Source organism: Pollicipes pollicipes, unplaced genomic scaffold, assembly GCF_011947565.3.
Source record: "Pollicipes pollicipes isolate AB1234 unplaced genomic scaffold, Ppol_2.1 Scaffold_6686;HRSCAF=7923_pilon_pilon_pilon, whole genome shotgun sequence".
Lineage (NCBI taxonomy): Eukaryota > Metazoa > Arthropoda > Thecostraca > Pollicipedomorpha > Pollicipedidae > Pollicipes > Pollicipes pollicipes.
The window spans coordinates 14341288-14363268 of NW_023596921.1; the positions used below are offsets into that span (position 1 = coordinate 14341288).

The 21981-nt window shown below is 53.0% G+C and overlaps 1 protein-coding gene across 1 annotated transcript in view; it reads left to right on the forward strand.

Moving 5' to 3' along the window:
* The window catches only part of LOC119107956 (uncharacterized), a 28045-nt gene extending 9068 nt beyond the window's left edge, over positions 1–18977 (forward strand). Inside the window, exons 3-7 of the mRNA XM_037231547.1 lie at positions 1023–1898; positions 1990–2307; positions 12278–12445; positions 17298–17489; positions 18244–18977. Coding sequence (XP_037087442.1) covers positions 1023–1898; positions 1990–2307; positions 12278–12445; positions 17298–17489; positions 18244–18299 — 1610 coding nt within the window. The 3' untranslated portion in view covers positions 18300–18977. The remainder of the gene's footprint in view (positions 1–1022; positions 1899–1989; positions 2308–12277; positions 12446–17297; positions 17490–18243) is intronic.
* The last annotated feature ends 3004 nt before the right edge of the window (positions 18978–21981 follow it).

Consider the following 21981-nt stretch of genomic DNA (forward strand, 5'->3'; position numbering starts at 1 on the left):
GCCTCATTCTACGGAGGTGAGGGGCGGCGTGCCGGCGAGCCGGGCGCCCAGTCGGGCCTCATTCTATGGAGGTGAGGGGCGGCGTGCCGGCGAGCCGGGGCGTCCAGTCGGGCCTTACTCTACGGAGGTGAGGGGCGGCGTGCCGGCGAGCCGGGGCGCCCAGTCGAGCCTCATCAGCTGACAGCCTCCGCTGTCAATAAGTCACCATCAACACAACGAGCTCCGATGGGAAAATTACCCGCCCTGAAACGCCGACGACGCAACCACAGCCATGTTACGCGCCACGCACACGCCGGCGCGTGCACGTAATACGGTCGTAGGCACACGCACGCTAGCATGAATGAAAGGGATGTCATTCGTCGGCACGCATACACACACGCACATTCCTCTATCAAGTCTCGAGTGCCTACGTATTTGCTATTCCACGTGGCCGGAAACCCAGTGTGCGATCAAACTCCCCAGTTGAATGGTTGTGTTGGTAGACCCCGGGGTGTTCTTGAAGCTTGTGCCCAGTTGAAATATCCGTGTTCAATTGAAGTCCGTCCCCATGACTCAGTGGGTGCCTTCCGAGCCACCCATGGCGGGTTAGGTTCGAGTCGCTTTAGGCTCTCGCTATTTGTGTTCACATATGTGGCTTATGGCGGGTGGCAGCGGCCGCACTAAAGGTGTGTGACGTCTGTGGGCAGGACGGACGTGTGCCGAGCATTGCGGCACCTTCAAATTTCGCCATCAAACTCTGCCATTGACCTGGAATTGCTCGATCGGGTGGTAGGGATCAGGGCTCGCACAACAAGCACTGCTTAACATGAGCTCTGGTACCAGAAATCCATCCATTCGAAAGGCTTGGATTAAATCTGAAAAGTCTCGGGTCTATTCAAATTTCCGCGTCATGCTATTAACTTCGGACAGATTTCCGAGTCTCACCCCGTGACCTCTGCCCCGCTCTGCCGCCACAAACTGCCTCCAACCTGACAGCGCGACCAGGCGCCCTTCGTGACCGTGCCTCCCGGCTGTGCCGGCAGGCATCAGCTGCGTGCTGCCGTTCGTCACGCTCCACATGTCGACGCTGGGCCTGACGGCCGACGAGCTGAGCTGGCTGCAGTTCGTGCTGCCGTTCGTCGGCTGCGCTGGCCCATTGCTGGGCGGCGCGCTGGCCGACCGCTGGGGCAACTACCGGCCACTGCTGGTGGCGTCGCTGCTGGTCTGCGCCGCCGCCTACCCCTGCCTGATGCTGGTGCCGGCCGTGCGGGAGCCGGCGTCGCGACCCAGCCCGACGCTCTCCTTCCACTGCAACGACGAGGGCAGCGCGGTGGCTAGCGAGTGGTGCGGCGCCGCCTGCCAGCCGGGCGACGATGTGCTCCGCGTCTACTACCTGGAGCGGTGCTCGTTCGAGTGCGATCCGGGGGTGACGCTGCCGTCCGGTCTGCCACACCTCTGCCTCGAGGCCGACAACAGCACCTTCTGCGAGGTAGTGGCCGACGTCGGCGACGGCCTGGTGGTGAACGCGTCGCTGCCGCGCGTCCTGCCGCGGCCCGAGCTGCGCCAGTGCTGGTATCCGCTGGTGGACCTGATGTCGCGCGGCGAGCGGTACCGTGGCCTCGCCTGCCGCAGCCCGCCCGGCTGCGGCGTGCGCTGCCAGCCGCGACAGCTCACCGCCCAGGACCTGCTCTTCACCGGAGAGCGGTGCGCGGAGGACCTCGGCGACCGACGGCTCACCTTCTGGCTGTACTTCGGCCTGCGCGCGCTGACCGAGCTGTGCCTGCCGCTGGCGCTGGTGTTGATCAACGCCACCGTGCTGCTGCTGCGCCGACGACACGACTCCGACTTCGGCTGGGAGTTCGTCTGGGGGCTGCTCGGTCTCATGACGTTTCGCGCCATTCTGCGGCTATCTGATCGACGTACACGGAAAGCTCTTCCACTACCTGGACTTCCGGCCCAGCTTTTACGTCTTCTGCGCGCTGATGTTGATCTGCGTGATTCTTGCGTCAGTGTTGCCAGTGCAGCCGCCGCCGACGCCGGGCGGCCGCTCCTACTCACGCCTGCTCGCCAAGAGTCTCGGCAACTTGGAGTTCTTCAGCGTGCTGTGCGTGCTGCTGCTGCTCGGCTCGCTCTGGGGCTTTCTCGAGGCGTTCCTGTACGCCCACCTACAGAGCCTGGGCGGCACCCAACTGCAGAACGGCCTGAGCCTGGTGGCCGGCGCCCTGCTGCTGGTGCCCTTCCTGCTGAAGGCCGAGCCGCTCATAAACTACTGCGGACACCACCACATTTTCATCATCGCCTTCATCCTCTACATCGTCCGCTACGTCAGTGAGTACTTCCGTCGTGTGACTCCTGAGCCCGCTCTCAGCCCATCGGCTGCTCCGCCTCCCCCACCCGTTTATGGAATGCGGTTGTGTTGGGCGTGGTGCTTACACGACTGTGCTGCTCTCTGTGTGGCACGCCCACGCTCAGTTAACGAGCTTTGGATCTGAGCCCGGTGGTATTCCGCCTACCCACAAGCAACTGGCTGGGGAAAGTGCATACTTCCAGCGCGTCCTACAAATCTGTTCAACTTGTCTAAGCGCCTTTCGGCACGACAATGATTGATGTCCTTTTTTGTGCTCTTTTGTATGCCCCTTGCCTAACTGTGAATGCGATCCAATTAGAGATGCATCGCGTCGGACAGACAGCATGGGCACAGATGAGTTAAGTGCATGAAACCCTTCCTTCAATCTCGGCAAAGCAACACGACAGACGCCCAGGTCGCCTGCAGTTAGCTGGTGCATTGCTCCCTGTACGGCAGTCATTTTCACTGACCTGCACACCTATGTCAGAAACCAGGCAAGTGCGCATTCTGCAGTAGCGTTTCATTTGCCCACGCTTGTCAGCGCACCCGGGACAAGGCGTCATTTGCATAGTTCGGCTGACGATAAGCCCGGGGCGTGGAGGCGCTGTCACCGCCGGCCCGTTCCGCATGGTCGCCGGCTCATTCCATGCTGTAGAGCCAGGCTATTGTGACCCGCTAGAGCACGCACAGCCCGCAAATCATGGCTCATTAGGAGGGAAGGAGGATTATATATTGGTAGCGCTGTGTAGATTGCTAACGTGACGCCTTCGCCCGCGTGTCGTATCGACAGACTGGGCTCGACATCCGACCACGCAGAGTGTGTACTTTTAGCGCCGACTAAGGTAGCTGTCCGGGGTTACACACGACCCAGTAATTGTGAAAGTCGCCGGCGTCGTGGAGGCTCTCGGATCGCCGAGCACGTGCATTGACGAAAAACGACAATATCCACGAAACCGATCGTTAGAGGAGAGGATCAGCCATGAATCCTAGAGCCCAGCAACACAACCCGGTGGTCACACGGGGCACAAGGACTTTTGTCACCGGAACTCGGGACCATGGAAAGTGAAGCTAGCTAGCACTGGGGCCATGGAAGGTAAAACCCGCAACTCGGCGAATCAGGGAGCGTGACGTCCACTGACATAGGTCAAGGTCACACTTGACCGGGAAGTCGATGGAAGGGGCTGAAAATGTGCTATCAGATTCAGTGGTAAAGTGACGAGGAAACGAGAAAAACTGACCGGTGCAATGACATTTATAGGAAGACGTGCCAATGAAAGCAGACCGGACTAATGACCAAAGCACAGCGATTAGACTGAACTGGAGAACAGTGCCCTACTGCATAAACAGGCGTGAACAAGGCATATAGCCTCTACTGAGGGCACACAATATCAGGGAGCAGAAACTCCCCTGGGAGTGAACGGGGCCGGAAGATAGGGACTTCAGTGGGAAAGGACGGAATGGGGAACAGCGTGTCAGTCGGAGGTAGTGAGATCAGGGAACGGGAATTTGGCCGTAAATAGACAGTATCAGGTATTAGAAACTCCGCTAAAACAGGTGGGTCCTTGAAAGATGGACTTCACTGATAGACGGGACAATGATGGGACAGCACGTCCCAGGCTGGGACAGTGTGCCTATTGAGGTGGGACAGGACCAAGGAACAGTGCCTTTATTAGGAGCGGATGGTCCCAATAAAGGCTGTATCGCCGGTATGAGAAAGCAGGGCTAGGAAACGTCGGCTTCATAAGTAGCAGATACACTAGGGTGGTTTCTCATTATAGCCTGACATGGGACTCTGGAGCAGGTGTGCGGAATCGTAGAACAATAACTCAAGCGCAAAATGTACGACAGCCTAAAACTGCCGCGTTGTAATGCTCCTAAAAGCATAACACTTGTGTGCATAGATATACAGGCGGTGTAAGGTTAACACTTTTCATCTCCGTTTCAAAAATCTTAGCTTTAAGTGCGGGACTGTGCTTCACCCAGTAAACCTGAGGGATTGCTTTAAACCGCCTACTATCTACTTCGCAGCTGACCGGGTACCATCTTCCGTCGACCAATCACAAGGTGTCAATCAGCAGCAGAGCAGCGCACAGTAGACTGTCTGAAGCAGGGCATCGAGCATCTTCACATGAACCTGACACCATGTTCTAGTCGTCAGTATTCTTGAGCACAGATACCATGATTGCGGTCACCTTAGGATGGTCAATGACAGCTGGACTGTGCGCAATATGTAAGAGTTTTGGGACGACGGAAAACAAATTTTCCTTGCCACATTTCCACCATTCTGTAATCACACAGCAAGGAACCCCCCCCCCCCCCCCCAGCTGCGTATTGAGATTTTACTTAACGTGCGCAAATTCTAACGTTTAAGGGCTAGAGAGATGGGATATTTACTTTTGAGTAAATTGGATAAAACAAAGCTGACAAAGTAAAATTCAATGTCTTATAGTCACCACTAATGTCGACCAGCTGCACAATGTCTTACTCCAAACTTACTCCAAACTACGTGGTCAAGCCTAATTGTCGCGCATCCGCGTTCTACCTCCCCATGACGAACAACCTAATTTTCTGCGGCGAGTTTATCAGAAAGATAGATAAGCTAGAGCATAACCAACCAACGTCCTGCTACCACAATCTCTCTTACCAAAGCAACAGAGGAAACGAGCGAGCCGTGCCTACATATCCCTCGTGGGTATGGCACGGGTCGCGTGTTCAGTACCAGATGCCAGTCCTGACTCAGCGCCGACCGTACTCCCTCGCCATTGTTCCTTGTAAGCAAGCAGTGCTGCTAAACGGCGCTGTAAGGAGAGTTGCCTGACTGCACGCCGCTGTTTGTTTGTCCTGGTAGGCGTGCTGTTGGGCCGCCGTGTTCAGGCCATGCGTCCAGAGGCTCATCTGGCAGCAGGACTGTGTGCCTGGGGTGTGCAACTGCGCCATGTCGCACAGCGTGTGACCTAGATGTGCAACTGCGCCACGTCGCGCAGCGTGTGACCGAGGTGTGCAGCTGCACCATGTCACACATCAAACAGTAAAACAGTCCCAGCAAACAGTCTCAGCAAACAAACTCCGGCGATTCGTTTTCGCTTTATTTTCTCACGTCGGTGAGGCCGTCACAGGCATTCAAATGAGCCTGCTGTGATTATTCAATTGGCGAACGCCTTGGCGCTGCCGTTTGTGCATACAGACCGAACGCCGTCCTGCTCAGTCCGTCTGTGGTCCTACCCAGCCGGTATGGGCCCGTCCGCGGTCCTGCCCAGCCGGTATAAGTCCGTCCGTGGTCCTGCCTAGCTGGTATAAGTCTGTCCGTGGTCCTGCCCAGTCGGCATAAGTCCGTCCGTGGTCCTGTCCAGCCGGTATAGGTCCGTCGGTGGTCCTGCCCAGTCGGCATAAGTCCATCCGTGGTCATGCCTAGTCGGTATATGTCCGTCGATGGTCCTGCCCAGCCGGCATAAGTCCGCTTGTGGTCCTTCCCAGCTGGTGAAGTCCGACTGAGCGTCGGTAAGCGAAAGATCGCCGACGCGCGGCCCCGCTCGGCGCGTGATGGAGTACGGCTTCTCAGACATGGATGCTGGGTCCGTTCCAAGCCTTGAGTGTTTATCAGGAAGCGCATGGTTATGTGAAGTATGTAGTGTTCGTGTTCACACCACTGTTCGAGGACTGACGCTCCCTGGACGGCCGCCATCAGGCCGCACGACCGCCGTCGTCCCAGAATAGCAAGCTGAGCAACTCACCAACAACAGTCTTTGTGCCATAGGCGACGCATAAGCCGCACACAAACGTTTTGATGCCAGACGTGGCTTCGAGAGTGTTTTCCGCGGTGATCAAGTTCTTGTGTTGAGGTTCCTCGTGCGGTCTTAGTGGGATGTGCGTAGCAAAAGAGTGCAGCTATCATTACAGCGACGTATCAAAGCATAGGCTTTGACCCGCCAACAATTCGCGCTTGGCTGAAATGGGTAAAAAGTTACGACATACGCTCCTGATCATTTGGTATCTCTTCTTTTTCTTCTTTTGACTGCAGCTTTTTTCTTTACCTTGTAATAATTCCACAAGGCTCAGCCATGGGGCAACCAAGCTTTCAAGACACTTCCAGTACCGCAGTGCAGGTGCAGGTGGCACAGGGGCACGCGCCTCTACCCCATTAGGTTCTGAGGACCGCTTCGAGGAGCCCGAAGGTCGGAATTTACGCCTAAGGGCCCGATTTGATGGCCCGAAGAGCCTGAAAGGCCGGAGGTCGCATGCAGGGTCAGGGTTCGAGGAGGCCCAGAAAGCCTAGAGAGCCCACTGAATCCGACAACCAGGTGCCCGATTCTAAGGGTCTAGGGACACGAAGGGCTGGGCCAGGTGCGCTGGTCTCTTGGTCTTATCCAAGGGCACGGACTGCGGGGACGGGCCCTCAAATAACAGTCAGAGGGCCTTTACGCCGATCGGGGACCCCTGAGTCTAACTGGTCCTATGTGTCGGTCGGGCACCACCATCCAACGTTTCCAATTAATATGTATAGCGAACAGCGTGCCCTTGCCGCAATGCCGTAGGTAGTAGTCGACACGTACCTAGAGTGCTCGTACGCACCACTTAAAGGGAATGCTTCACATCTGAAGATATTGAAACAGCATCAAATGTGATGAAGCAAGCTCACTTATAGCTGCTGATATGTTTCTTAGTGGAAAAGACTGCTCCAGACAGCACGATTCACTGTTTAACAAATATGCTTCTCAATACGTCACGGTTTGATAACGTCGTCGTACCTTGCACGACGTTGATTGAGAGCCAATTGACGGCCGTTATACCTGGAAATGGCGCTCACGAATGCCAGATGTGAATGTCTCGTCAATTACGCTTTTTCTCGACCTTAGTCACCAGATGGATTATGGAATAGCGGGATTTGAATGACTTTATCATGACGTCATGAACGTCAATGAATGCCACAGATGACCTTGCCTCTGAAATGCCACAGAGGCTTTGGAATGCTCACTCAGGCATATACCTTTCCTCATTTTCGCGGGGATGTAGCTCAGAAACTAGAGGGGATTAGGTTTCAAGAGCGGCAATTCGGGAACAGCACCGAAAGGTGTTCAAGCAGGCTAGTTCAGTTTAAAAGCGCATATAAATGTGAAATACTCCTTTTAAGACTCGCCCGGGCGCGTCTCGCGTCCGGCTCGAGCGCGTCCATGCCCTCGCGCTGGGCACGCTCATCCCACGCGCCCGTTCCCCGCGCCCATTCCTCGGTGGAGTCATTCCCCTGTGGAAGCATTCCCCGAATTTTGGTCCGATTACGAATAGGACACATTACACTCACACATTGTTACACATACTTACGTCAGTCTCTCCCCTCTCCCATCCCCCAGTGTCAGCCGGGCGATCATCCACTTTCGTTAAAGCATATTATCATTGGGTGTACTAAATTTCAGCAGCGCCGCAAACATATATAGACCTACTGGCGTAGGCTTATAAGGACAAAACGCCTCAAACAAATAAAGTGCAAAATGGAAAGTCGTTTTAGTTTGTGTGAGTTATTAAAACTTTTTGCCTGTACAGGGTAACATGACCTACCTGATATGGGCATAGAACGGGCATCTCCCCGGGCCGGGCGCCCGTGTCCCCTCCCCGCTCGTCAGGGGTCCTCTCTAGTGGCGATCTTCCTCCCGTGGGGATCCTCCGGGGCTCACGGGAAGGAGAGCGGGGACTTTGGGGAGAAGCAAGGACTTTACGAACAGGGAGGGGGGGGGGGGGCACGAACGGCAGCCGGAAGACGCCCCGTGGTGGGACAGACTGACCTTCAGCCCTCTCCCGGGAACAATAAGGTGCCCACTAGTGTAGTGTAACGTACACAAGGGGTCCCTTTCGCAGAAAAAAGTAATGGGGCTCATTAGTGTTGAATACAGTGGGTCGAAATCAGTGGAAAAAACGAATCAGGCTATCGCGTGTTTGCTTAAGACCGTTTCTTCTTTTGCAGAATCAACTGGTGAAACAAATTACATAAAAGGTTTTAGCATGCGTACCAGCAGATTCAGCACCTCGAGGGCATGCGCAGCAATGACCTGGGTTGTAGCTTCCGCAGAACCGAACGGCGTTGGCCACTGCAAGTAATGCCAGATGGTGGGTGCTGTGCGTGTAAGACCGACCGTCGTAAAAATGGTTTCGAATGCCTTTTAAAATTCATAGGAGTCATTCAAAGATGAGGCCGGGTGCATCTTTTCTACTGCTTTGAGATTGTCCTTGGGACAGATAAACAGTTAAAACAACACGAAGAAGAGAGAACTATTACTATGTTTCAGATTTTCGGTTCAATTCTACTTTGCGCTGCCGTAATGGCCAATCCGTTCTCATCATCAATCTGAAAATTCCACGGGTGAAATACATCCCCGGAATACCTCCGAAATGTGCAATTTGATAACATTACAAAGTAATCCTACACATTCCTTCGAATGCATTTTCACTTTCGTTCTTCCGTTGACCACGGCTCAGTGTCAGCCGAGGGACCAACGCTGCGCGGCCTATGGAGACTACAATGTCTGACATCGAGTGTTTGCTTGCCAAGATTTGCAAGCGAGCAACTACGTTACATAAGTTGCATCATGTATCAATTCTGACTGAATGCTGAGCATTTACAGACAAACATGGCTTGGCAGCGTTGGTGTAAAATTTTTTATTGGTTTTGATCTACATTCGCAGGGGTCATATCTCTGTACAGCCCATGTAAACCAATTTGAAAGAGGCTTCTTAGTTCTATCGGTTTAGAAAGAGTCAACTGGATCATTGCAAAATGAACAGTGCCAGTGATTTATTTCATGCAGTCGTTTAATGCATGTTTATTAATTATGAATTCAGGCAGAGTTGATCTTGCCGTAGCTTCTGGCTTCTATTCTAGTTATAGAAGGTAAAAATGAAAATATGAGAGGCAGAGTTCCTTCATTAACAACTAGGCCATGTTCGGCTAGTTTTTAGTGTGTGTGGGGGGGGGGGGGTGCTGTGCAAGTAAGAACAACCGTTGTAAAATGGTTTTGAATGTATTCTAAAATTGATTTGTGCCCTTTAAAGATAAGGCTGGGCGCATCTTCTCTACAACTTTGAAGCTCTTACCATCAGGGGCCCTTTATCAAGCCTGAGTCCCTCTCCCCTCACCAAGGCTCTGGCCGCGCGTCTGTTCCAGCGTGTTAATGTTTTATCCCATGTGCCTTATTTTACTGTTGGAGGCAAAACGTCGTTGGCAATATTGAATTTGGTCTAGGTTTCAGCTACCAGGAAGTTCGATTCGTTTTATTTCTTCCTTTTGAAATTTGTTGCGGCTAGAAAACCACCTTTTTAGAATCTTGCTGTTCTGCTTGCTCTAGCGTATCCAGAAGTTCTTCGGTAGATCGCCCATGTTTTGCCTCCTTTTGTGGAGAGGAGTCAGGGCATAAAATCACAGCCAGTGATCGAGTCACCAACAGACGTCACTCGATCACGTCAACAGCACGCCGTTTTCTGGCGCACGCGAGCCGTTTTTGTCCCAGGACCCCGGACGGCCTAATAGAGTTACAGTGCGACTTTTTGCCAACACAAGATTGATGCTGGTGTAGGACGGCACGGCTCGGGTGCGGCTGAGGGTGTCGTGTGTCGGTGAAGGCCTCGAGACCTCGGAGTCCTGCAGCATTGTCCAGTGTCACCCCTACCACAAACACATGCCCAGGATTACTAACGAGAGGGGGACGTGCCACATGCAGCTGAAGCAGAAAAAAACGGATCGGGGTCGGGAGGCGTGGAAATAACGAATGACGAGCGGAATGTGTGCCACCGGAGATGACCAATTTGGACGCGAATAACATATTACGGTCAATTTGGGAAGTGATTCACAAGACACGGCCACTCGGACCGTAATTTCACGACCGTTATAGCATCATTGCCGTGACCACGCCGTACGTTCGGTGTCAGGACCATGACCACACTCATAGCATGACAGGCTCAAAAAAGCATTCACCGTCATTATTACGTGATTGCGACTTTAGCGGGCGTCTCACCTTTAGAGGAATGTTTCAAAACATACCCTAGTGAAGCATTATGACACCTTATGGCTATAACAATAAAGACACGCCTAATGATCGCGCTGAGTAGTGCCACTGCAGGACAGTCGAGACATAATAGGGCGATCAATTTTCACGATTGATGAGTCCAAATTACACTGTCAACGCCTTGTAACGGCGCTACGTTTCTTCCCTGCGGTCGCAACTGCTGCCGTCATGCCAGCCACCGTGAGCACTGGTGCGAATAAAAGACTTTCTGATTGGCCCAGCGGGTAAGACCATGTTACCGATTAGTTGGTTGGTTGCAGATTAAGCCAGTGCGCGACATGGATATGTGATACTTACGTTCCCGAAGCCGAAGTGCGCATCGAAAACAGCGACTGTGGTGGGCGCCACAGAGATTAAAGTCGTAGCATAATGTTTCGTTGAATTCGCGGGGGTAAAAGTCTCATCTTCGCATATCTTTTTGTCTTAGAAGGATGCATTTTTTTCGCAGCATTTATTGCACAAACACTGACACATGAGTGTTTTGTAAACATCACTGAATACACACACTGGGAAAAGTAACGCGGATGGGATGTGTTGCTTGGACTGTAGTGAGCAGGAAGTCAACAAAGATTTTTCCCGCAGGGTCGGCAACTTCAAATTGCCACTATGGGCTATCTAGACGGTTTCGAGAAAATCGGTATCACTGATCAAAGCATACGCGTCTGATGTAACAATAAGTAAAAAGCGAAAAAGGTGGGATAATGGAATCATGACTTCAAATGATGGAAACAAATCGAGGCAATGAAATGAGGCGAAGGGTTTGTGCAATGAACGAACGCTTATGACGGAGCGAGCGCTCCCAGCGAGCAGGGCAGCTGCATTACTGAATCTTTAAAATGCCACATATCTATATGCACTTCACATGAATCGCGCCTGGCACAGCATAGCAAATCGTGTGCACAAAGAAAAGGGTTTGCAAAACAGTCCCGTTACGCAAGCAAATGCAGATAGCCTTGGTGAAGTAATCTGATTACCCAACTGAAAAATATTTTATCTTAGAACGTCTTTTTATGTCATTACTTTATCATATCGCAGGTGCGTGGCTCAACTTCCTGCAATATCGGCCCTCCTACCAGCGTAGGCGACGCCATATGACCTTAATTGCGGAGTGATTCACAAATCCCCAATGACATCCAAGAACCATGAAATATTCACATGCAATACATATACTTCAAACCTTGAGGTACATACGTTTTGGGGAATGAATATCACTCCAGGGTATGTTGCTGCTTTACAGCTGTATCTAGCAGCGGACACCATTTTCCCCTCTTGCCATTGCAAGAATCGTGTTCGAACCTCCCGTGGCGGCAGTCGGAAGACCATGTTTGGTGCATGAAGGCTTAGGCTGCTTGGCTGGCTGCCAGCAACGGCGGACTTGTGCAGCTGAGGCCGTTTGGTTACGGGATCAATCTCTCGGGGCTCTCCGTAGACGAACGTCGAGTCACGTGTGCACGCCAGGCGGACATCGAATCACGTGTGCACCGTGCACCGGCCGTGCAGCCGCGCTGGAGCTGACCCTGGCTGGCTTGCACTGCACCGCGGCGCAGGCCTGCGTCGCAGTCCTGTGACCTTGACCTTGGCTGGCCTGCACCGTGGCGCGGTCCTGTGACCGTGTCATCGCGCCGCCGGCGGTGGTCCCACATACGGCGCACTGCGTCTGTCACAGCGGTGTGATATATCTTCTGCTGCATGCTTGTCCCAACTGTTGCACCACAGCCCTAGCACAGCCATCGCACCCCTAGCATGCATGTGAACCTGTACCAACGTGCGTCCCGGTTGTCATGTCGTGTGCATTTCACACATCAGTGTAAGCTGACCAATGTGAGCAGGAGGTCAGTGTGCGTGCAGGGCTCCGGCGGCCGTGAGCGACGACCCTTACACGGTACGCGTGTGCGTGCTTCAGGCTACGCCTACATCATCGCGCCGTGGCTGGCGCTGGTGGCGGAGTCGCTGGAGATGTTCACACTGCACCTGGCCTGGATGGCGGCCGTCCTCTTCACCTCCGGCCAGAGCTCGCCCGCCATCGAGGCCACCACACAAGCCGTCATCACCGTCTGCCACTACGGCATAGGTCAGTGGATGGGGGATATCCCTGGAGGACGACAGACGGTCACCAACGTCTGCAACTGCAACATATGTCAGTGACGAGGGATGGCGCTGGAGGACGACAGACGGTCATCACCGTCTGCCACTAAGGCATAGGTCAGTGAATGGGGATGTCGCTAGAAGACAGCCACAGACGGTAACTAACGTCTGCCAATGCGGCATGGGACAGTGGATGGGGAAAGCCATGCAGTGGCGAAGTAGCTCCGTCGGGACCGGGCCCGGATTCCAAGCTGAAGGCCCGGGATCGAGTCCCGGCCGACGCCTTAGCTTCTGGCCTCTGGGAACAAAAGCCGGAGGGGTCGCAGTGGCCTCTGGTGATACCCGGCTGCTGGTAGGCGGCTGCGCTCCGACCTGCTGGTAAACGGCTCCGCTCCGACCTGCTGGTTAGCGGCTCGGCTTCGACCTGATGGTAAGCGGCTCCGTTCCGACCTGCCGGTAAACGTCTCCGTTCCGACCTGCTGGTAAGCAGTTCCGCTCCGACCTGCTGGTAAGCGGCTCCGCTTTGACCTGCTGGTAGGCGGCTCCGCTTCGGCCTGCTGGTAAGCGGCTCGGCTCCGACCTGCTGGTTAGCAGTTCCGCTCAAACCTGTTGGTAAGTGGCTTCGCTCCGACCGGCTGGTAAGCGGCTCCACTCCGACCTGCTGGTAAGCGGCTCTGCTATGACCTGCTGGTAGGCGGCTCCGCTTTGACCTGCTGGTAGGCGGATCCGCTCCTACCTGCTAGTAAGCAGCTCGGCTCCGACCTGCTGGTAAGCGGATCCGCTCTGACCTGCTGGTAAGCGGCTCCGCTCCGACCTGCTGGTAAGCAATTCCGCTCAAGCCTGCCGGTAAGTGGCTCCGCTTCGACCTACTGGTAAGCGGCTCTGCTCCGACCTGCTGGTAAGCGGCTCGGCTCCGACCTGCTGGTAAGCAGGTCCGCTCCAACCTGCTGATAAGTGGCTCCGCCTCGACCTGCTGGTAAGCGACTCCGTCCCGACCTGCTGATAACGGGGGCAGGTCGAACATCGGTTTAAGGCAACGTCAAAACTATATGAACCGGCTTCACTAACGAAAAGGCCCACGGAGGCTCATAGCTCCGCTGCTAGCATACGCGCGCACTTAAGTCTCGCCGACAACTCGAACTTCACGAAATTTTCCACCCAAGAGGTCACCAGTTGCTGAACACGCATGTTTATGGGACATGCGGATATGGTGCATGGATTCATGCCTCGTTTTGATGACCAGTGAGTGTTGGCCACCATTAGAGCACGCCGATAGCTTTTGTCCCTTTCATTGGCAAGTAATGGCAATTTGGGTTGCCAACTTACTGCTGATGTCTCCTTCTTGTCATCGCATTCGTCGTGTAGATCGTATAGCAAACGCTGGCTTTAGGCTTTATATAATTTTGGCCCCAACATGACTCCGGGAGTAAGTCTTCCAAATGGAAGGTTCACTTCTGAAATCTGTTCGAGTCACATCCTCACGGCGACAACAGCTACATGGTCATGGTCACAAAAGCCATCAGCTGGGGATCATATGCGATCAGTGGTGGGGAAACAGAAGCTGTGAGCTCATAACAGCCCACATACAGCGGTCATATTATTTTCGTTTTGTTTGCTTTCCACATAAGGTGTCGGAATGCCGAGGCTGCCCTCCGTGGTTTATATTTGAGCCGATTCGTCATAATCTGCAACCAATTCGGATGATATAGATTCGAAATGCATCAGCGTTCGAGGTGCTATTTTCTTTCCACCTTGACACAAAACAGATGAGACAGACATCGACGCCGTCTGTCGGGAATGTAGCACGGCTCTAGAGACTCTAATGCATATCACCGCCTATCAAACTCTGCCTACAGAATTTAACGGTCTGAGCTATTTTTTGCCTTTATGACATCGACTCATTGTCTGTATACATGTTACCCAAACCCCACGCATAACTTCCTACATTTTACCAAATTTGGGCTGTGAGGCGCAGCACACAACCGTGCTGCGCCACAACTGCCGAGGTTTCTGCCCCCAGTTACGTGGCGCCGCCCGGCTTTGCTGTGGCGGGCTCGTCGCTACGGGGCAGCTCAGCTCCCGAAGCTGCCTTGATCGCGGCCGCCGACCCAGCACGGCCATAAGCAGGGCCATAACGGTACTCGGTCGGGGCAGATCCGGCAAGCCAGTCGGCACCGGCTGGACGGCTCGGATCGCCCGCTCTCTGTCCGCGAGACGGCGGCCCTTCGCCCCGGAGGGTGTCAGGCCATTGGATCAGCTGGCCTGCCTGTCATGTCTCAGTCCTTCGCTGTTCAGCCAATGTGATTGCTCTGTCTTGTGAGATCATTTCTTCTTTAAGTCATCAAGATGGAACGCATGTGCATTATGTGCACATGCATGGATATGCATACGCTATGTTACCAGCGCGTACCAGTGCGTATGCTCACCGGTGCATGCTGTTGTTTTGGCGTTCTACGTTAGGACCACAGCACGCGAATTGTGAAATTGCGGAACGTACATATTTCCTGAAATCGTCACGGGTAATCGTTGTCGGGCCAACCGTCCTACGCCAGAATCTATCACGCTAGAAAGAGATGACCATGAGCTCGAAATATGTAGCAGCGCTCTCTCAATCGAAGGTGAAAAACTTACGTTTACTCCTGACGTTCTTCTGGTTCAGCTGCTTTATTAGGCGATAATACTCAGCGGTTGAGTTAACCATAATGATGCGAAGGTTTACGATAAGTGAAATTTAAAACCTACGAAAAATCTAACAAATTAAAGAGCTCCATGACCGCATGTAAAACTGTGCTGTGCAAGTGAAGGCGAACACCACAAGATAAACAGACGCCTGTGCTGAAAAAGATGAAAACTGTCTTAAAAAAATGCTTCAAATTTGGTGATATTAAAGTAATCATCACACATAATGAAATAAGTTCACTTAAAATTTTAGGTGTATTTTAAGCGGAAAAGAATGCTCTTAAGCGAAAAAGAGTGCGACAAAACAATTGCTTAGCTAAGTACATATGGTCCTGGAAGCGTAATTGTATGATTACGTCATCGTACCTTGCACAAAACTGAAGAAGAGCCAATTGGCGGCTATATCTGGAAATCATATGCACGAACGTCAGATGTGAATGACTCGATCATTGCATTTTTATTGGCCTTGATCGCCGCATGGCTTATGGAATGACAGAATTTGAATGACGTTGTTATCATGTTATGTATGCCGTGGTGGCCTAAAATACTCTCCCCGAAATAGTCTTCCCATCTTCGTGGAGATGTAGCTCAGATGCTAAGGGGGTCTATGTCTTAATATCAGGGCTGATAACTACACTGAATGATTTTCAAGATGGCTATTTCAGGCCAAAACCCCATACAGATGTACATAGAACACCCCTTTAACACTATGGGACACGACCCCATAGCAACCCGACAAGCGACTGGTGCTGCTCGCTTGATGCAAACTCAAGGCTTTGGCCGGTATATTAACAATGGCACATTTGCACCATTGCCGTGACGGCCGTTTCCTGCGGTTCCGTAAAATGCCCCCTGGTTTTTTACCTCTACCTATTGTGACACAAGGCTTTAAAGGGATCGCTGCTTTTGTGTGATATACATCAATTCTATGTGTACCTGGATCCTCAAGTAAACTGGTGCTATATTTATCCTCCGTATCCAGCGTATTATCGCATAGGTATAGGTTCGTTTTCGTGCTGGTAATGCCTCCCATTACTTCAATGCAACAAACTCGCGTACGTCATTTTGCAAGTACATATCTGATGCAAATCATGCACCTTCTCGCACATACAGCTGAGTTACATTGTTCGGTTATGTTTGGCATAGGTGGCAAAAGCACGTTATACTGTTTATTTCTCACATAGCCTACATTATTTTTGCATGTGCATGCATGCACATGACATCCGCGGAAATGTACACGGTTTCCAAGATTTCTTCACGGGAAGCGGCTCCTGGCTTCTAGTTTTGGAAGATGAAAGAGCTGGGGGAATAATTTGACATCAAGTAGGATGCGAGAAAATTAGCACGGCACGTACTTGTGCTTCTTTGATGACTTCATATGACAGGCTCACCATCATTCCCGCGCATTGTTCTTACCGTAGGTGCAGAGGTGCCCACGAAACCCTCTAAAGGTCAACATGTGCCTCGATGTGAGTGCACTCATCTTTATGGTGCACGATAAAAACAACTGCGCGGTCGTGTGGGCGCCTGTGGTGGTGAAACGTCCGCCAAACATCCTTGTTACCGGGATCGCAAACCGCCCACTTCCCAGCTCCGACAAACATTCCCTCTGCCGAGCTCGGAGTGCATGATTGTGTGTTTTGCTCTGGGTGTCAATCACCGGTGGCGACCCTGACTGCTGTGGGCTCGAGTTGGGCACGTCATCTGGCGCACCAACGGCATTATCCTGATGATCCGGTTTCTGCTCGTCCGCGGTGTGGTACCGCTTGGCGCCGTCTGTTCTGGCGTCGCTGACCTGACCCACCAGACCAGACCATCCGGTCTGGTGTCGTTGATCTGGTACCTGGCCGAACCTTTTCAACACAGGTCCCCGCATTGTGTGCGGACGGGTGATGCCCGCTGTGCTCACCCGGCTCGTGTGGCCTCAAGTCCGGTCCCGGGGCTGGGGCGGTACGGTACCTGCTGATCTGACCCGTGTGACTTCAAGTTGCGGTCCCGGGCCAGGGCGGTACGGTACCTGCTGATCTGACCCGTGTGACCTTAGGCCGCGGTCTGGTGCTGGCGTGGTGCAGTACTCGCTGATCCGACCCGCGTGACCTTGGTCGCGGTCTGGGGCTGGCGTGGTGAAGCACCCGCTGATCTGACCCGTGTGACCTCAGGTCGCGGTTTGGGGGCCGGCGTGGTGCGGTACCTGCTGCCGCTGACCTCCGGGTTCCTGCTGCTCTGCGCCGGCTCAGTGCTGGCGGCCGCCTCCTCTGTGCTCTACATGCTCATCTACTACTGCTGCCGAACGCTGCCGCCCCGCCGGCACAGCTATGGAAGACACAAGCGGGAGATGTACAGCAGTAGCGGTGAGTGGCGCCACGTGCCGGCCGAGCCCACCTGATGCTCACGTCGGGTCCTGGACCCGATCCGGGAGACGCGGGAGCTCCCGGGGCTGCACAGCGAGGCGTCAGTGGTCCAAAAGTTGGAGGGCGAGGGAGGAAAGCGGTATAAAACATTGAAGGTCACTTTGATTTGGAGCTCTAATTCTTTCCGCAGCTTGCTAAGCATGATCAACTTTTAAGATGTCAAACCTTATGAGTGGGGTCTGGGTCTGGCGTCCTTATGTGATGTTTGATTCGCTTGCTGATCGGTGCTTTTTCAACCCCCTTTTGGGCCTTACAACACTGGCACAGTACTTTTTTCTATTCTGAAGTTCTGGGTCGGCGGGCAAGACTTGTTGCCGAGTCGGAACGCCAAAAATTAAAACTGAAATCCGCAAAAATACTTTGAGTTATCACTGCTCAGCTCACGTGAAGAGGTTTGCATGCATGCCATATGTGCCATTCCAACCACACACCAGTTCTCAAACTGGTATTACACATCAAGCACAGCAACAGGAGCTCATCACATTGGAACATAGGGGTGGTGAGTGTGTACATTTTGGGGATGGACATAATCCAGGGAGGTATTCCTTGGACACTGAGTTACCTTGTCGCTGCTGCTTCTTACGATGAAGTACGTCCTTTTTAAAATGTTTCACTCCAAGGATGTCATTCAGTTACTTGTCCATTGCCTGTACTAAGCGCCAGAGTCGTGTTCACACTGACTACTGTTCGACAGGCGCCATGCTGAACGGAACGTACGCGCCACTGAAGCAGCGCCACAATGGCGTCTGAGACGGCGCCCGAGCTCTCCAGCCGACCGGCAGAGCTCCCCAGCCGACCGGCAGAACTCCCCAGCTGACCGACAGAACTCCCCAGCCGACCGGCAGAGCTCCGCAGTTGACCGGTAGAGCTCCCCAGCCGACCGGCAGAATTCCCCAGCCGACCGGTAGAACTCCCCAGCCGACCGGCAGGACCCTGCAGCATATGGGTGAAGCTCCCGCCGACCGGCAGAACTCCCCAGCCGACCGGCAGAACTCCCCAGCCGACCGGCAGAGCTCTGCAGCTAACCGGCAGAACTCCCCAGCCGACCGGCAGCGTTCCCCGCCGACGACAGAGCTCCGCAGACGCCGCTGTCCACGCAGTGAGTCATCAGGCAGCTTGTCGCCAGCTCTGTTGCGGAAACGGCTCACACCAAGGCCACAGACCGCCGATACCTGAATGACTTTGGAGAAGGCAGGGTCCGTACACCGCACTGCCCATGCCGACGACAGCTAGAGTCAGAGCCGCCATACCACAACGTCGCACTGACCACAGCTGGAGTCGGAGTCGGAGTCGGAGTCGGCAAGCACGGTCCGACGCCGGTGCGTGCCCTGGAGGTGGCCGCTGCCCTCTGTCGCCCGGAGGCCTCCTTTGAGACAGCGCCGCCAGTGTCACCATCTCTTGTCGGCGCCGTCCCGTGGTGACAACGCGCGCGCGCGCGCGTGTTTGTATGCGGAGGACTGCCCTGTGACACGCGCCAGCTGACACTCGTGAGTGGGTGGAAAGGCGCCGTTGACAGCGAGCCGGCGCGTGAGAGGTCAGCGTCATCGGACCACACCGCCATGACACGAGCAAATGGTTTGCTTTGAAAACCTCGTGTCGTTGGCCGGATTAACGTCAACGCTACAATAACGATAGTTGGTAGCGTCAAGGCGATACATGTGCACTGAATTTGCCGGACACAGGATAGCCGCCCATGCGCTGCCACCAGCGGATCGCCCGTTCGCAGTGTCTGGCGCTGTAAGTCATGCAGTTACTAGAGATGGGTTGCATCTTGTTAAATGTGAAAGGTCTTGATTTGTCTTACCGACCTTGTCGTATTACGTATTAGTTACGGTGTCTTCAAATGCATTTTCATGATCATGTCATGTTGTTAGCATATATAAGAGCGTAGTTGGTGGATTACAGATTATGCCCTGCCACGATTCCCTGCGGTTTTACTCAGCGGTGACTTTCTTTAAAGCTTTGTTTTCAAACAGCTGACAGTCGCCCCCGTGTCGTAGTCGGCCAAGACACCGATCCCGCTCCACTTGTGCGCCGAGCGGAAGCGTCGTTGACGACTCAGTGACCACACATCAACGCCTGCTATGTCCACTGGGGCCATGTCAACCGCACAGCTGATTAAGCCGCGCGCGAAGTGATTGTTTTCCTTTTTGTTTTGTTTTTCAAATACAGAAGCATCCACGGTCTGGCGTATCGTGTGATATCGCTTCCTCCCAACACCGAATCAACATGCTTGATATTTTCCAAAAGGAGGAGACCGATGTGATCTGGCGGATGCCAGGTCCCACCTTGCGGGTCTGTCATAGATCCAGTCTTCGGATCGGCATTGATACCAGCGCGTTTGCGGATCTTTGGATCCATTGATCGCGTCACTATGCGGTTATGCTGTAATATTTTCGGTGCTAAGTCAAGCACCGGTTTCTTACGGCATCGTAAACCATCGCAACGTCATGCCAACTGGTCGTCGAACATGAGAGCCATGAGAGCCATTCCTGCCAGGGTGAGAGGCAGGCGACGCCATATAGCCTTAGTAGCTGGGTGCGTCGTAAAGCCCCAATGACAGACAGACACAGACAGAACATGAGAGCCTAATGCGGGAGCACCGAAAAACAATAGGCACAACTAGGTCCAGATGACAACACGGGGTTGCAACGTCACCAAACCACAACGTTGGGCGAGACACAGATCATACATTTATCACGCTTTGCCATCGAGTAGTTATTCGAGGGTCACCGCATTCTTGCAGAAATATACTTGTCACTGTTAACATTACAGTCAAAGTTGCCACTCAATTGATTGTCACCCAGCTGGCTGGGTTGACTGGATATGAGTTGACTGAACTGTCACGTGAGTTGACATATCAGGACCACCTTGCATGCTCGGTAGCTTCCCATTAACAGTCTGCTGACTTCTTCTTTCTACGATTTTTTACAAGCCTGATGTATTGATAAACCAAGAACTAACGGCACAATCTGGAGACCTCTCAGTGCTTGATGTGTTCTTCTCACAGAAAAGAAGGGATACTTTTGCATGACTACGTTCACACAACTTGGGATTAGAATATATATATATATATATATATATATATATATATATATATATATATATATATATATATATACCAGTCTCCGATTTGTGACATACGGACTGCTTTCTTAGAAGCCATGGCATGTGCGGACTTGTAATACAGTATAATTAGAGCGGTCATGGTTTGAAATCAAACATTTAATTCGTACTTTTTGGTAGGATATGTTTCTGTGATGTGAGCCCACGCTAAGCGGCTCTTGTTTGGTGAACCCTGGCCTGATCGTAAACTTCCGAGTCAACGGCAGAACTTGGCAGCGAAAGCTTAACGCGCCGACATGACCGGCACAGTCCATCCTGCCCCCTGGCGCCAGCTGACCGTCAGAGCGGCCGTCGTCACTGGCCGCGGGCTGTCCCAGTCGGTGACCTACAGTGAACCCGGCAGTCGAACCCACCGCGCCGCAGGTCTGTGAAATGGAAGGCGGGGCACTCTTACCAGCTGAACTGTCGGGATGGACTAAAGTTAACTGCGGGACGGGAAGATTTAAAGTGCGGCCCGGCGGTGTATCTTCCACCTCGTACCTCAAACGGTGCCGAGGAATGGAATCAACATTTTGTGAGGTGTGTCCAAGAGGTGCTGTGGACATCGGTATTGGAACACTGTTGACAGACTTCGCGAAGAGCTCTGACCATGACCGCAGCTTCGAGACGTCGAGTTTCGTCAAGATAGCGCAGCTTCGAACGTCGAGTTTCATCAATATAGCGCAGTTTCGAGACGTCGAGTTTCGTCAACATAGCGCAGCTTCGGGACGGCGAGTTTCGTCAATACAGCCAATGCTCTTTTGATAGCGCCGTTTAACCACTTACTCCTGCTATACCGAACGTCGATTATTTTCATCATGAGAACTCCGAACTCATCACACCGAAACACTAAATTCACAGCCTGCGTTGCTTATATCAACTTCCATCAGGTGTTCAAACGTTGGACGTTAGCTACATTGAATAAATAGGGTGCTCCATGTTTGTGTTGGGTTTCGAACTGAGGTAGCCATTTTGAAGATCTTCCGGTGCAGTTCACAGCCCTGCCCGTATTACAATCTTAAAACCATCTGAATTCTGAACTAGACATTCACGAAATTGCGGAACTACTTCAAGGTCACCAAAGCATGCATAGCGCTACAGACACGTCTTTCAAACATTGCCACCTTGTTGGCCATGCGGCGTCCAGGGCCAAGGCAAGAACAACCATTGGCGTATTCGCGTCTGGCGTACGTGAACATGATTTCTGGAGCCGAAGAACTCCAGCAGACACAGATGCAATTGCATAGGTCGTTACAAATATTACCACTAGTAAAGGCCTCACGGCATGAAATAAAACGTCCTTCGGTGGTCAGGAAATAAACCCGAA